The sequence below is a fragment of the Numenius arquata genome, chromosome 4, assembly GCF_964106895.1.
Source record: "Numenius arquata chromosome 4, bNumArq3.hap1.1, whole genome shotgun sequence".
Lineage (NCBI taxonomy): Eukaryota > Metazoa > Chordata > Aves > Charadriiformes > Scolopacidae > Numenius > Numenius arquata.
The window spans coordinates 15493424-15508981 of record NC_133579.1 but is presented as its reverse complement, the minus strand read 5'-3'; the positions used below and the strand labels follow the sequence as shown (position 1 = coordinate 15508981).

The window sequence follows — 15558 nt, the reverse complement described above, 5'->3', positions numbered from 1 at the left end:
TGGGCCAGGCAGCAAAACTGGGAGGTGGATGGGAATGGAACCAGAGTTGAGTGGGGTTTCACCACAAGGCTAAATACAAACTTTGATATACCCAGCCACCAAACTGAACGTATAGCAAATTCTACAAATTCTGTAGGTGACTACAGAAATCTCTCATAGACATGAGACTCTGTATATATACAGAGAAGGAGATTCACGATCCAGTGCTTTTAATTTATGAGGAAGATAATTTTAAGGAAACAGGACACTGCAAAAAAGTCTGGCTGACTCCAGAAAGATGAAGTTGAGAGTGAAAGATTCTCAGCAGTGCAACCTGATGAAGAATTGGACATCGCTGTTTCACTAGAAGCTAAATTTGAACCATCTCCCTACACTGAAAAGGTATTTCTGATCCATAGCTTGCATTCTAGGAAGCTGCTGGCACATGATACTAGAAAGCAAGCACTCAGAATAAACTCCTTGGGCTCAGAACAAACTGCTCAATCAAAACTCAACTAAGCAAGCAAGCAAACAGAACAATTGGAAAACATATGTATATATTCCTTAGCAGGAATAAAACAAAATGCAAGGTATAAGAGATTCCACAGTACAGGTGGTCAGACAAAAGGGGAATATTTCATTAAGCTTAGGTAAAAAGCTGCTACTTCACCAGACTGGCTAATGGGAGAAAATGAAGGAACAGGAAAAACACAGGCACCCACAGGTGCAAAAGAAATAAGCAGGTTTTGCCAGCAACTACAGTGTCTGCATTTTGATCCTGTGATTTGATATTGCACTGTACAACAGAGAGGCATTTGCCAAAATTTAAATAGGCACAGAGAAGTGGAATAACAAACAGATAGGACCATGGGGAAGTCTCACAGCAACTAAACTTGAAGGTAACTCTCTAGAGGAGAAGGAAAAAAAATAAAAAAAATAAATAGGTATATATATATGCTCATGTATGGAAGAACAGTCCATCCATTATTTCAAGGTGACAAGTTTGAAAAATCCAGGAATACAAAGACTGTTTCCAGACTACAAAGCCGTGGTTGCTTAGAATAGAAAAACTCAATCTTCGGTGGGGAAAAAGAAGGTAGAAATTAAACTAAAACCAACTAAATAAATATATTTTATGGCACAATAATTTCCCTAACAGAAAAGCATGGAATGACGCTATACGTGTTTCAGAATTTACTGATCTCAGACTTACAGCTGAAGAGACATGCACCACTCACAAAAACAAGTGCCCTCACTCTGCGGTACCCAGACACTACTCTACAATCAAACTTTTAAATGCATACCGAATAGAATTTCTTCTATTTTTTTATGGGGAGAAAAGTCGAGTATTCAGAGCTACAGAAGTCATGTTTCTCTTTTAAAAGCATGAAGACTATATGCTGGTGGCAATGCTTTTATTAGTAGTATCTGTGAAGTAAAGCTTTCAAACCCCTGACTGCTTTTCAGATCATACAACCTTGTTCAAGAAATAAAACAAAACAAAACAATACTTGGGGAAGTTAAACATGTGGGTTGTTTTTTCTTCTTGGTTTTCTTCTGAGGACATGCACTCACTGATCGTTTACCAGCCCAGAGACACATGGCAGCCTGCCTCTCTCAGAAGTGCTGCATTTGGGCTCTGTTCGCTAGAAGTCACGTTCAGTTGTACAGCACAAAAGCCCCAGGAGAACTATGTGATAGTTGGATGCCAGGTTCAGTTCAAAGCGAAAACACAAATTAAAATGCAAAACACATTTCATATCAGGGAGTGGTGTACCTGTTGGCTGGCTGACTCACCTAAGTCAGTTCCCTACTCCAGAGCAGTGTCCCTCCCTGTCTCAGATCTCACCCACCTCTTTAAACTTAAAAATTACCCCATCAGAGCTGTACTGCTCCACTTACACAGAACAGGCGTAGCTCACCACGATACCACCCGCTGTTCCCAGGGTGGTAAAGCCCAGGACAAAGGGCTCTTCGTCCAACACCACCTTCCTTGACCAGCAGACTTGAGGGAGTTCAGTGACTAAATTGAATGTAAGACAAGGAAGGGCCCCTCTGTCCTCAAAGTAATACAAGTTGGCAGCAGATACCATAAAGTCATCAAGCAAAGGGCATTTGGCAGTCTAACGTTTGCTCTTCTCTCCTGGCCCACGAAGAGAGCCATACAGCATACTTACACAAGACCTAACATACTGTAAACATCTAAGAGTGCTCAGTATCACCAAAGTCAAAAGTCAAGCTCTTCCAGATCTTGGATGAAACGGGTTCAGGGCAGGCACTGAGCAAGAGCAGCTGCTGTCACCATCTCAAGACAGCTAGGAGATGCCTAACCCACACCATACTTCAGCGCTCTCCTCCCTCGGTGTCCAAGGTGTGACTATCCCAGGGTGGGCAACAGCAGGCCCGGTGGGACTGTAAAATTGTGCCTTGGAGGCAGACACGCCTTTGGACATGAGAGAGAAACGTCTGCAGCTGCACATTGCAAAATGTCGGGGAGCTCTCCTGCTCCACCATTGCAAAGGCAAGTTCACTCTTGAGAAGACCTGCAGAGAGCATCTTCCTCCGTGTTAGCAGGACACAATGAGGAACAGGCCCATCAGGCACTGCTCTATGATTAACAAATCAAACCAGTAGGAACAGGTTTCCGTAGGACGTTCGTTGTACACCGTTTCTAACACTAGAGAAGGGACTTCTGACTCATTCCCACCCGTCGCCCCGCCTGGGGAAGGTTTCACATGACACAGTTTTATATTTCCTCATTTAAAAAGACATTAAGAAAGCTATCAGCACACTTAGGTAAGCAAACGGACAGGGCACCGGCAATTACTCTGTATTAGCAACTGCACACCTTCACTACCTGCTGGGGAGGCATGAGTTCACGGGAAGAGTATTTCCAACACCCCGGATGTGTTACAGTGAGGCACACCCTGCAAGAGGGTGTTACTTTCTAATGTCTTAATAAAAGCATTTTCTTTATTAGTTGCCTCCTGTGGGCACACAGATGGCAGCACTGATGCAAGAGGTATTCCCTCCAAACCTTGGACAAAGAAGCTTAAACAAAAAGAAATGGCAGGGGTTTGGATTTTTTTTTTTTTTTTTTTTTTTAAAACAATATCTCAAGGGAACAGCTTTGTTCCTCAAAAGGAAGAAAAACTCTAACGGGCTGAACAGGAGAGCAAATGAACCATCAGTTGCAACAGAGATACGGCCCTAAAAACAACCAGTAAGAGTCCTGTTATGATTTGATTAAATGTGGGAGTGAGTATCTGGGGCAAAATAACCTAGATGCTGCCAACCCATTCCAAAGCATTTTTTCTTTCGCGGCATACCCTCACCAATATTAGCACAGCCTTTGAAAGAAAAGACTACGTTGTATAGGTGAGGATATGCACACTAAAGGGTCACTCCACAGCCCTCTGTGCCGCTTTTTTCATATGGGAAGTTTTAAGTAACCACATCCAACTCCACAAAACCTTCACATCAGTCACCTCCACGCATATGGAACTGTAGCCACGTAACACAGGCATTTACAATAGACTGAACTTGGGCTCTTTAGGGTCAGAGCAGAAGATCTCTGCAGCTTAACTTCACAGATCCTCAAAAACGCTTTTGATAGTTTCTGGAAGTTAACACAAGAAGGGTCAGACCACACCTGAGGGCCACAGCATTCAAACCCCCAGACAGTGGCTTCAATCACTTTCAGTTATCACAGAATGTGTTTGAGATATGTTCATCAACACCCCTCGGACAAATCTTCCCATGCAGCTACCTCTACACAGAGGAACGAGAGGCATACCTCTTGACAAGCAGCAGCACAGTGAAGGCTAATTCTGCAAGATACCAACGTGCCCTGTATCTTCTAAATTCAGATCATAAAGTAGTGTTTTCCAGAGGCTACTAACAGAGACATTTATCAAGGTAAAGATTACAGCACTGCCTAAGCCAAAACTAGCAGTAACATTTGTCACCAGCTGGAGGCTATGGATGCGACACACTCGCTTTTAGAGTAGAAATTTAGTAGTAAGGATATCATAGTACTAGGAACACATAAAACTAGTTCAGACAGAAAGCTGGTAAGACCTTGCTCTAAGTATCAAGTGTGAATAACAGGTACCCAAAGAAAGGAAAGGACACCAAAGCAAGGTGCATCTGTTGTGACGGTTTACCTTGGACTCCTGTCAAGCCCACTCTCTCACCCAAGACATGGCACTATCAGGACAGTGGTTTTAATCTGCTCTCCATTCTGTATGCACGTGAAGACCTCTTTTGTTTTAGGAGCCAGAAACACATCAGCCATTTGGTTTTAATTACATGAAAATTGAACTCGATGCTACATTAACTTTAACTTTTACTCTAAAGAGAAGCAGACTGGAAAGAGTATTCAGGAGGGAATGGTTAGACTAACAGCTGTCATATATGACTGTTCTTTGACAGAAACAGCAAAAATTAATCATGTCAGCCATCCCCAACAGAAACGACCTGGGTAGCAGTTTCCCAGTAGGGAAAGGACCATCCTGACAACTGCAGAACTCAGGTTCTGTAAGTGAGATTTCACTTAAATGTAAAATACAGCATTTTCCTTCTTTAATAAGGCTTTATTGTATTTAGGTTTAATAAGCGTATCAAAACCTGATTTAGCAAGTAGCAAAATAAGATTTACTTTATACTCGTATTTATATATGTGAGTGATGACTTTGTGGTACGTAAGCCCATAATCTTAGGAGAATAACAGCAGTTTCAACTTCCCTTCCTGCTCAGCTGTTGCAGCATTATTTTGGTTGCAATTTGCTACATTAAAATTCTGCTAGGGAGAAAAAAAAAAGAAAGAAGTTACTCCATTAAAGCAGAAACAAACCTGGAAAGTCATTTTAATGAGCTCTTGTTCAATGCCTAAGGGTCATTCTGGTAGGCAGTGTAAGCAGTAATGTCAGCTGTGTGTTCATAATAAACGACTTGACAGAAGTTTAAAGCACGCAAAAGGTTAGTCCTATCATCCAACACTTATACAGCAATACAGTTTACAAATATTTGCCTATGAGGACATAAAATCCCTCCTCTGAAAACAAAACCTAATGGTTGTGCCCCGTATAATCATTCTGCCAACTGCTCTCGTTGTGTTTTCTGCAAAGATGGAAGTTTCTCGCAGGCTGATGCCCCAGCCGGCTCCAGAGCTGGCAGCATCCCTGCAACTGGCCAGCACCCAGCTCAGCACGTCTTCTCAGGCAGCTACGTTAAACTTCACCTCTTCAGTGCAGGGTTTGGATCCCAAAAACAGTAACGCCATGGAGTAATGTCACTGCACAGTGCGGCAATGAAAGCGCACTCACTGTTAGCTCATAGATTTCTGTATGGTACTCCACAGCAGCATAAATTTATCTTTTGGGTATGGAAGACGTTTCTATATGCATTTAGATGCACCAGATTGCAGTACTTTGCTAACTAAACCACCACATGCTTAGACACATTTCTCCTTTCTTGTAGGCGAGTCCATCAGACATGCTCTAGTACTGCAAGTTAGCACTGACCGTTTTTGTGAAGTCCCTGTAGCAGCATCGCAGCCCATCACGTATTCAGTAAGTGACCTCACTACATGTCCGTTTCTGAACCTTCCTGTATTTTCATCTCATTAATGAGAGGTTTATGGCAGGGAACTTTCTGAAGATTGTTTGACAGCAAACGTTCTGCCAACTAAAGATACACTCTTTTCCTGCATTAACACAAGCCAGGAAGGAAAACACATTGATACTTTTGCAATATCTTAGGAGACATATCTCGATTTTGCTGGTATCCATATAAATTTAAGCTATCAATGAATGGAAGTATGACTAGTCAGGAAATCTTGCTTAGCAGATCTTTGTTAATTTCTTTAAAAATTAAGGACCAAGCTTTAGCAAACCCCTTACGATCCAATCTTCTTTCATGCCAATAACCAGTTTATTTTCTGTTCTCCTTCTTGCAGGAATCACAGTGAGGATTTTAAAATGCGCCATTCAGTTTGAAGGAAAAGAAGTGTTTATCTGGCCACAGCACTGAAGCTTAAGCAGCCAGAAGGTGTAATAAATAAATAAATAAATAAATAAATTTTACTAAGCACAAGCACTAGAAATCGTTTATACTAAGAAAGTTTGAATTCAGAGAGTTTTAAAGCCATGTATATTATGACACTATATGCCACCACACCAAAGCTTTTAAACACATCTTAAAAAAAAAATAACCTTCCAGAAGTGAACTCCAAGGAGAAACAGTTCGTAAGGAGGTAACGGGTATAAGTTCATCACTGAAATAGGGTGCATCACCGCAGTTGCAGCACTGGTGTCACTGAAACAAAACATTTCAGTCAGCTCTGTACAACTCAGCACATCCTCATTGCACCAGCGTTTCAAAGGAGACCGCAAGAGAGCCGAGTAGATGACTCAATTGACAACTGGCTATACAGAAGACCAAGTAAAACACTCGGCGCACGTCTTTGCTTTGTAGCCGTGGCTCTTCCAGTTCACGCTTTCCAGCTTTTTAAATGTTTGTATTTACTGCAGTAAGATAAGCACTTCCCACTGAAGTATTATCATTGTACTCAGCTTGTGAATAAGGACATTAAGCAATGGGAAACAGTATTAAAAATAATTCCCTAGGAAATTAAAAATAATTTGAAATGATAAAATAAATATGGATTAGTTGCATCGTATTGAGCAACAGTATTACTGCATCATCCAAAAAGGCAGACAGTGACAAGGAACTACCGAGGAGCATTAGTGTAAAACGGTCCCTGGCTTTTAACATGGAAATAATAAAAAACAATCCCCTCCTTGAGTATGCAATCAAGTGTAAAACCCATTCCATCTTTGACCCAACATTTCAAGCCATTTTTGAACTTTCACGCTTTTGTCACCACGTTCACAGATGAGAAGCAATTCATTATAATCAAACTGAAACCAATTCTTCTACGTAGCTACGTATTCTGTCAATGTGCTGCCCAATGAAATCCATCTATTTAGTATCCCTGGGGGTAAAATAGCATCTCTTGTGTTCTGTAACATTATTAAAAAGTTAAGTCACAGACACCGGCATCGGAGTCTTAGCTTCTCTCTGTCAAATAAAGTGATCAGTTTAAGTGGCAGGCAATTCATTCTCTTTGAATTTGGATTTCAGGTCAACAATAGCTTTACCTGCATAATGTACAGGGATTTCTATCTTTGGCCCTATGACGTAGTGACCCTCTTCCAGACTGTGAGCTGTAATTGTTGTCCACTGCCGACATGAATGAATCAGAAGATAATCGCTCTCTCGAAGGCCTTCTACAGTTTCTCCTGTAAAACAGATGTAATTTTCTTTTTTAGAAAAAATCACACTTATTGCATGAAGAATTAGGAAAACTTCAAAACAAGCATCTTACTCTTATTTATTTTTTAGACGTTTTAATATTTTAAAATCCATTCATTTTTGCAACATAAGCACTCTACCTTACAGAAAACCAACATAAAGCAAAACAACTCAGTGCATGAATACAATACCACAGAGATACACTCCAGTTTACTCAGCAGTGGCTCTGGGGCTCCTTTTTCAGCTTTCTGCATAAACAGACTTTTCATATCTCTATTTATGTCTGCCTATCTCACTTAATATGAATACTTGAGAAATCTTAATTTTTAAATAAGAGAAAAAAAGTACCTTTCCATATGGTGGAAGATCAGCATCATACTACCCTACAAACACCTGAAGCCAAATCTTGTTCATCACTATGAAGTAACTGGGTATCACACTTGCAGATATGGAGATTTCAGCTTTGTCATTCTATCCCTTTGTAAGTTACTGCTTAATTAGCCATTCCTATATCTGTAAACTTAATCCTGCCACTTAAGGAGAAAAAAAAAAAAAAAAGAAAAAAAAAAAAGATATATTTTAACACATACCAAAGTCCTCTCAGATAAATTCAATCAGAAGCCTCTCCAGATAACGTTCAGCTCATCTTTGTGGTGCCCTTTGTTGTACTGTGGTATCTGCCCAACCCACCCCAAACACAGCCAGAGATCCAGCTCTCCTTTCTTACCCTCTCCCTACCAAGTCCTCTGCATTTCCACCACGTACCCTCCCCTCCTCCACTGCCTACAATGCCTGATCAGGGCTAGAGTGCTTTGCTTGGCTTTCCAGCAATTAAAAGCCACATTGGATAGACTACTCAAAAGGCCAGCTATACATCTCAAGCATGATATATGAACAAAATTTCATAGAACTGGGCGTATTGTGGCAGACCGCTCTTACATACCTGCAGTCCTGCTCAGTATGCTTCTGCATTAAACACACAGAAGATAGCTTTTCTCAAGGTGTCTTTAAAGCAGCCACATGAACTTTCAGGAACACTTAGCAGACATTAAATGTGGGCCAAGAATAACGAAGCTTTAAATTTCATTTTCCCTCTCTCCCCCCAGCCCTCTGCTGCTACAGCCAAAAATAAAGCAAGTAGTTTAGCCCTGGAATCAAGTTTGGACAAAACCCATCCCTTTCAGCTACTACAACAAACTGGACTTTCTCTTCACTGTCCTCTGATATTCTTAAAAGTCAGGGGAAGGATGAGTCTTTCCTCAGCCTGGGGCAGCAGACGTTTCCCCTGTTCAATCTCTGCAGAGGAGAGATACTTCCACATTAAGCTTTTTTTTTTGCCCACACAAGGCAATCTTTTCCACCGTAGGGAATGGCTACTACACACCCCATTCCTGCCTGATTTCATGCTCCCATTCTATCAGAAAGCGCCCTCCTACATGATTCAAAACGCAGCAACTGGTGTGTGTGAGAGAATTCTTAGATTTTAAATCAGAAGAGACCATTACAACCATCTGCTCTGACACTCTCCGGCCACAGGATTCTGCTCGTTTTCTCCAGAAACTTGGGTTTGGCTACACAAGGGAGAGACCCCTCCCAACCTGTCTGCAGAGTCCGAGAGATGACTTCCTTGGGTCTGCTGTCCCATGGCCTGTTAAAGCTTAAAAAAGTTCCTGTTTTGCACATTTGGGGCTTTAACTTATAACTGTGGATAAACTGCTGTTATGGGAGTGTAGATGGAAAACAACACAAAAAAAAAAAAGAAAAGAAGGTATACAGAGCTCCTTAGTACTGGCTATTCTTGCTCCTACAAAGGTATCATTTCCAAGTTTCCTTCTTTTCCACAGAAAGTAGCTTCCAGGTAACCAGGACATTTCAAGAAGTGGTTTCCAAGTGCTCTCCTTGGACCACGGTCCTTGGCAACCCAGCCAGGCAGACAGGCTGCTTGACACTAGATCCTGCTCCCTGGGAAGCACCACCCCTCCACCCACAGTGTGCCGGGAGAAGAGACCTCAGAAAGCCTAGGGAAGAGAGGCAAAACTGCCATTCAACACCAAAGAACCCTTCGGTCCCTTCCATATCTTGAAGGAAATTCAGATGTATTTGACAGAGGGGTCACGCACCTGCTAAATGTTACCAAGTCATTCATCTCCTGTTTTTCTATTCACAGAGCAACTCCTAGTATGTATCAAAAAATATCTTCAGCTTGTGTCAACAGAGGGTTACAATTTTGGGGAAAACACAGTAATAATAATATATGGTGTTATTTGAAACTCATGTTTCAGTTCAGAGAATTACACTCATGCTTTCTATAATCCATGGCAACAACTAATTATTCCATCCCACAACAAAATAAAACCAATGACACCTAAGGGAAGAACCAGTATTCTACTAGTTTCACTGACAGTAGTAAACAAATTTTGAAGAAAATAGAAAGCATCTCTAGTATGCTTTTTATCTGCCTTACGGTTTGTAGTTATAATTTCAGAATGTTACCTAAAGGAAGGCTGGATTCTACGTCCCGGATTGCAGGGAAATAATTACAGTATGGGTCATCCTTGAAGAGAGTCTGACAAAGATATTCTCAGGAAAATAAAGACACCCGTGATGAAAAGGAGCTTCCAGTCATGGCTCACATGGCACAATCTGTTTAAGTGGTAACTCCACTAAAACTGGGTGGGACAGGTAAATGTAAAGAGATTACTGAGGCAGGCCCAAAAGCGACTACGTAATTAAATCTGCAGCTGGAAGTAGCTGTATTTTTTAAACAGAACCTTGGAAACCACAATTCTTGTTACATCAATTATTTGCTCCAACCGATTACATTGGAAACGAATGTTATGTTTTGCCATGGGAGTTTGAGCCAAGGAGAGGAGGTGGGGCTCAGGCAACGGGGAGGATCATGGTCCCTCTGGTTCCCTCCCATCAGGCAGGTCTATCCACACCAAACCCTGATCTTTCCTAACCATGGGTGAACTGAATTCCTGGGGCTGCTTTATAGCAAGAGGCTTCTTGTCACCAAAGGGATTAATGGACTTGCAAAAACACCTGGCTAATGATGGCCTCCATGCCATGGGGGGAAAATACAAGGAAGAGTCAAACGTGACTAAGGACAACAAGACATGGCCATACGTACTCTCTTCCTTCTTCCATTTTCCTCTAGCCTGTCTCCCCCCATGAGTCTTACTCACTGTCTCCTGGAGAGGAGGACCTTTCAGGCAGGAGACACCTCTGACCCTAGCTACACGGCTCAGCTCCTGGCCCAAGCACAGCCCAGACTTTACCCCTTTATGCTTTTCTCAGCCACTGTACCTTGCAAAACAGCCACACATATCCAATCTCATTTTTTCCTCCCTGTCTCAGTAACACAAGTTATGCAAGCCTTTCATTAATCACGTTTTAACTATGTGGGAGAGAACTCGGCAGTCCTCACATCCACCAACTATGCAAGTCGGTTCTCACCTATTCACCACACTCCCACACTGCTGCTTACACAAAAACCAGGCGCCATGAGAAAACAGAGAACACAAGGCCACTCATCTTTAGTAACAGTTTTGTCTCTTATGATCAAATATGGATTAGCTCTATCTTCTCATCCTCTCCTCCCCACCCCACATGCCTGCAATATAATTAAACCACTACAAAGAATCTACAGGCAAATACTTGAGTTAGTTTTTTTCCCCCCAAACAAAACCATAGAAGCAATGAATTATCACATGCAAGTCCCCACCCCTCCCCAAATTGCCAACCTCTCTCCAAAATATGAGTCAAGTTTATTCATAATAATGACCAAGACTAAGAAACCCGTGATTTGCTAACAGTGCCTAAACCCTAAACAAAGAGTCAACGCCCATCCTTGCCTGACAATAAAAGCCTCACACCTCCAAATCGAAAAGTTAGCACCAGTATGTTCCTACACAAGCTGTCCTCCTATAAGCACTCTGACCACAACCAGCATTCGGGCTACTTCATCATGAATCACCGAAGCAGCACTGCAACAGCTATTCATGTGTTCATTGCAAATAAGATGTATTACCATTTTTAATTACATGTTCCATTTCCACAGAATTCCACCAAACTACAAATATTGCAAAGCCCACCATTGTTGAAAGCCAACTGCAGAGGTAACGCTGACCACAAAAGGAAAATTGTTCACATGTTGATGCAGTCAACAGAAAGGTAATTGCTTAATCAAGATTCCCATGCTTATTAAATACCACCTACATTAAATGTCAATACTTCTTTAATAATTCTTTCCAGTTCCAAAACTGGATCATCCACATTTGGCAAATCTTGGCTCTGTCATTGTAAACACTACGATCTCCAATTAACAGTTAACAACGGTAGCAAGACTGGGAGCAGGATACCTTGATCTACAAGTTCGGAGATGAATTTCTGTTCTCGCCTGCAGTTTTTAAGAACCAGGTGAGAAAACAGAGGTTGGTTATACACAAGAATCAAGTTTATATATGGCAATGCTGCGCCACAGAAGGAAGCCCATTTCTTTTGAAGCAAGCACTGACCTCCCCTGCAGATTGTTGCCACCACTTACTTTCTAAAGACACACACTTTTATATAGTTTAGCATTTCACAATTTTCAAAAGTCTTGGGGTAAAGTCTCAGGAGTAGAGCTGAAGACCTCTCCAGTTTTAAAGGGTCTGAGCACTCCCACCTCCACTTCCTTCTGGATCAGCAATTACAGCTTGGTCCCTGACAGTCTATAAAAGAAAATTCACACAGGTTCTACGTATTCTGGTTTGCCAAAGACAGCAATGACTTTTCAACACCAACCACTAAAGAAAAATCATGAGACAATTGAAAAAAAAAAACAAACCACCACCAACTTTTAAGGTTCTCCTCCTAGTATTGAGAAACTAACACTCAAGTCATGCAAAATGTGCAGGCCAACGTGACTCATTCACTCACAGAAACTACACTGCTAAAAATAAGCAGCAATCTACAGGAATATAAACACTTTATAATGCCACACACTTTGTCATCTTGGCTAAGAGTTTGCATCATTGCTTTAAAGCATAAGCTTTGCGTCTGGAGACATTAAAATAGTAGGTAATGAGCAATTCAGAGAAAGAGAAGTCACATACAAGGTTCCAGCAACGTAACAGATACCATTTACACACGCCAGATGAACTAGATACCATCTCCTCCTGCCAGGAAGATGGTTACGGAGACATTCCTCTCATCTCATTCATCACTGAAGACTGTAAAGTGAGCTTAGTGCTGCCCCTTGCACATCAGTTCAAGCATGCAGAATTTGCTCTTCCTGGAACAAAAAGGCTTACAGAAAAGGGAGCTAGGAGCTCACAAGAAACTTAAGATGGCTTTTGTGAAATAGCTGGTGAAGAAGATGCCTGCAAAACCCCAGGGAAAAGCCATCAAGGCTTTGGGCCATGTGTTTTCATTAAGCCTGAACTCCATCTGCATGCAGGTAACAGCTGCTGTACAATCAAGTGCATCACCCAGCCTGCCTTGGTCAGTTAAGTAGGTGGTGAGTTTAATTATTCCACCTAATGTTCCACAATAGCATAACATCTCATTACATAGGAAAAACCTCAGCAACATTAAAAAAAAAAATTTCAGAGGGTGGTCAGCCAGGTTCCTACAAAACACACAAATGAGCATCTTCCACTGTATCCCCACTGAGGCTTGCACTAACATTTGCTAGGAATAAAGGGTTAATTTGTGGAACAGCAAAAAGAGATGGCTCTCCAGTCAGGTGAGCACGTCTGCTGTGAAATACTTAGGAAGAACTGTCAGCACATGGCTAACGTTACAAGGGAAGACTAGCAACCAAGGTTTATTTTGCAACAACTGGAAGCTAAGAGAAAGCAGAATGATTAGAAGCCGGAAAAAAGAAAGAAGTGAGGTTCTTACTTATTTATCATGCTATCATTGCACCGAGGAGCCTTACTTACACGGTATCTGCTTCACTGGACTTTCCCTGGCTGAGGACCAAACAAGTCATGCATTAAGATACACCTTAACATTATCCTACCACATCATGAAAAACAAAGTATAGCCCATGCCAGTATGAAATTAAGTTATAATTTATTGTTTAAAAAAAAAAATAGACAAAAAAAGGACAGTATTATGGACTTTGTGGCTCTGTGCAAAGAGATGTTTCAGGTTAGACAGAGGTCTCACTGCTAGCACAAATATAAGTGCCAGTACTGCTTTTCCACTCCAAAAGAAGAACTCTACAACACCGTACACCAGCCAACTAATAAAAGCTGTCTTGCTTTTGGAAATGCCAACTTGTGTTTCCGCAAACATCTGCTAGTCACGTAGCTCCCATGCAGGTAACACCTTAAGATGCATTCAATTTCCTTTCATCGTATTGGAAGATTCACAGCAGGTAAGAGCTGAAGCCAAGGCCTCCTCTCAGCACAAAAAGCTCAGGGGTCCCCCCATCTAAAAGTGGGGAGCCCAGGGCCTTGCACTGACGAGATGACCCACTTGAAGAGACCGTGCATGGGTCAGAAACACCCAGCTGTGCACAGCGAGCACCTACAAACCACGGGCACTGCCCACACTAACTTCAGCCTCCTTGGCAATCAGGGTCTGCAAGCACCACAGGCACCTGCAGCCTTTCTGAGGTAGGCTTTGGGGTATCACCAGGTGTTAAAACCAGGCTGGGTACCACAGCATCCTTTTGTCTTTAAAAAAAAAAAAAAAAAAAAGAAAAAATTAAAATTAATCATAACTCTGGGCCATTCTCATCTGGGAATCTGTGTTTTCTTTCACTGGTGGGCTCATTCTTTAACACAGTCTTCAAACAGCTCCCAAGACTTCAGTTCTTGTTCAGCCAGTTGGTTGGTTGGGCTTCTGATCTCTTGAAATACAAGACAACCAAAGCGTAACCACCCACAAAAAACAGCAGACAGCACCTCCTTGTTCCACACAAAACAAGTAAGCCAAGAAAGATCAAGGCGTACGTCAGGCCGCATCACAAAGATGTTTCACTGTTAACTTCAATTCGGTCTCATTTGACACAGGGACACACGGAAGCATCACCAGCACTCAAGCAGCACTGCACCAAGTATGTTGCTGTTCTGTTATGAGTGCAGGTTCTTTGAAAAACATACACAAAAAACCCCAGACTGTCAGCATGGGCAACAGGCTACTGGAAAAGAACTCCAAGCAGTCAATTTTTAAGTACCTTTGAGACTTAGCATCTGTTTTTATTGGAGTCTGAATTCAAAGAGCAGTGTGAAATTTTTCACACTGACAGGGGACTGGACTGTGCTCCTAAATAACCCTGCCTGGTTTTAATACATGCAATGGAGGAGAAACAAAAGAAATGAGTACGTGACAACTCAGCAGAAGATGAACCTACTATATTCTAGTGGAAGGTGTCTTTAAGGTCCCTTCCAACCCAAACCATTCTATGATTTGTTAATCAAATACCTGCAGTGCTGTCATACATGACCATCTGACGGCAGTTGTCATCAAGGGGAAGAGAGAAGCAGGTGAGCAAATGCCCCTTTTCCCCTTAGAAGCATGGACTTCATCTAAAGTCAGAGTGGTTTTGCTGTTTCAGGCAGACTGAAACTGCAGCAGTGCCCGGGAGAGCTTCCATCCGACTGCCCACCTACCACAACATGCGATCCTTCACTCCAACGCTCAGCCATATCATCACAGCAACATCTCGCAGGCAGAACAGGTGTCTCTTCTCCTACAGATCATTTCACTAATACCTAAAGCTTTTTTCTTTTATCATGCCGAGTTTGGAATTTACAATTTGGGGGAAGAAACACAAAATTCTTGTTAAGTCTGAATATTCCAATAAGGACAATTAATTTCATTTTATTATTACTTAGCCCGCCATGCAACTTCTCCTCATGACAAATAACTTCTATCTGAACTCTGAAGGAGGGTGGAGGGAGGAAGTCAAACCTTTTGTTTTCTGTGTGCTGCATCATACTGCAGAGTATCTGTTGGGTATTTATCTATGGAGACATACCTCAATGAACGTCAAAGACTAATAAATATTAAATTAGGGTGGTGTCCTTGTTTAAGCTTTGGCACTTGGTTACTGAGCCAAATCTCAATGAGCTGTCCAGACTGCCAATGCTCTTTCTTGCGCAAAAATAAAATTCGCACTGATCTATGATGTAGGTCAGAGGAAAAAGTTCATTAGGAGGAAAACAACATATGAATTTTCCAGTTTGAAGTATCAACAGGAATTTGTATGGAAAAATTTCACATCCTTGTAATGTTTCTTAATGAAGGAAGGAAAGAAAACCC

General features: G+C 41.8%; 1 protein-coding gene across 1 annotated transcript in view; it reads right to left on the bottom strand.

Moving 5' to 3' along the window:
* The window catches only part of GAREM1 (GRB2 associated regulator of MAPK1 subtype 1), a 99795-nt gene that overhangs the window by 68706 nt on the left and 15531 nt on the right, over positions 1-15558 (bottom strand). The window contains exon 2 of the mRNA XM_074146665.1: positions 7143-7283. Coding sequence (XP_074002766.1) covers positions 7143-7283 — 141 coding nt within the window. The remainder of the gene's footprint in view (positions 1-7142; positions 7284-15558) is intronic.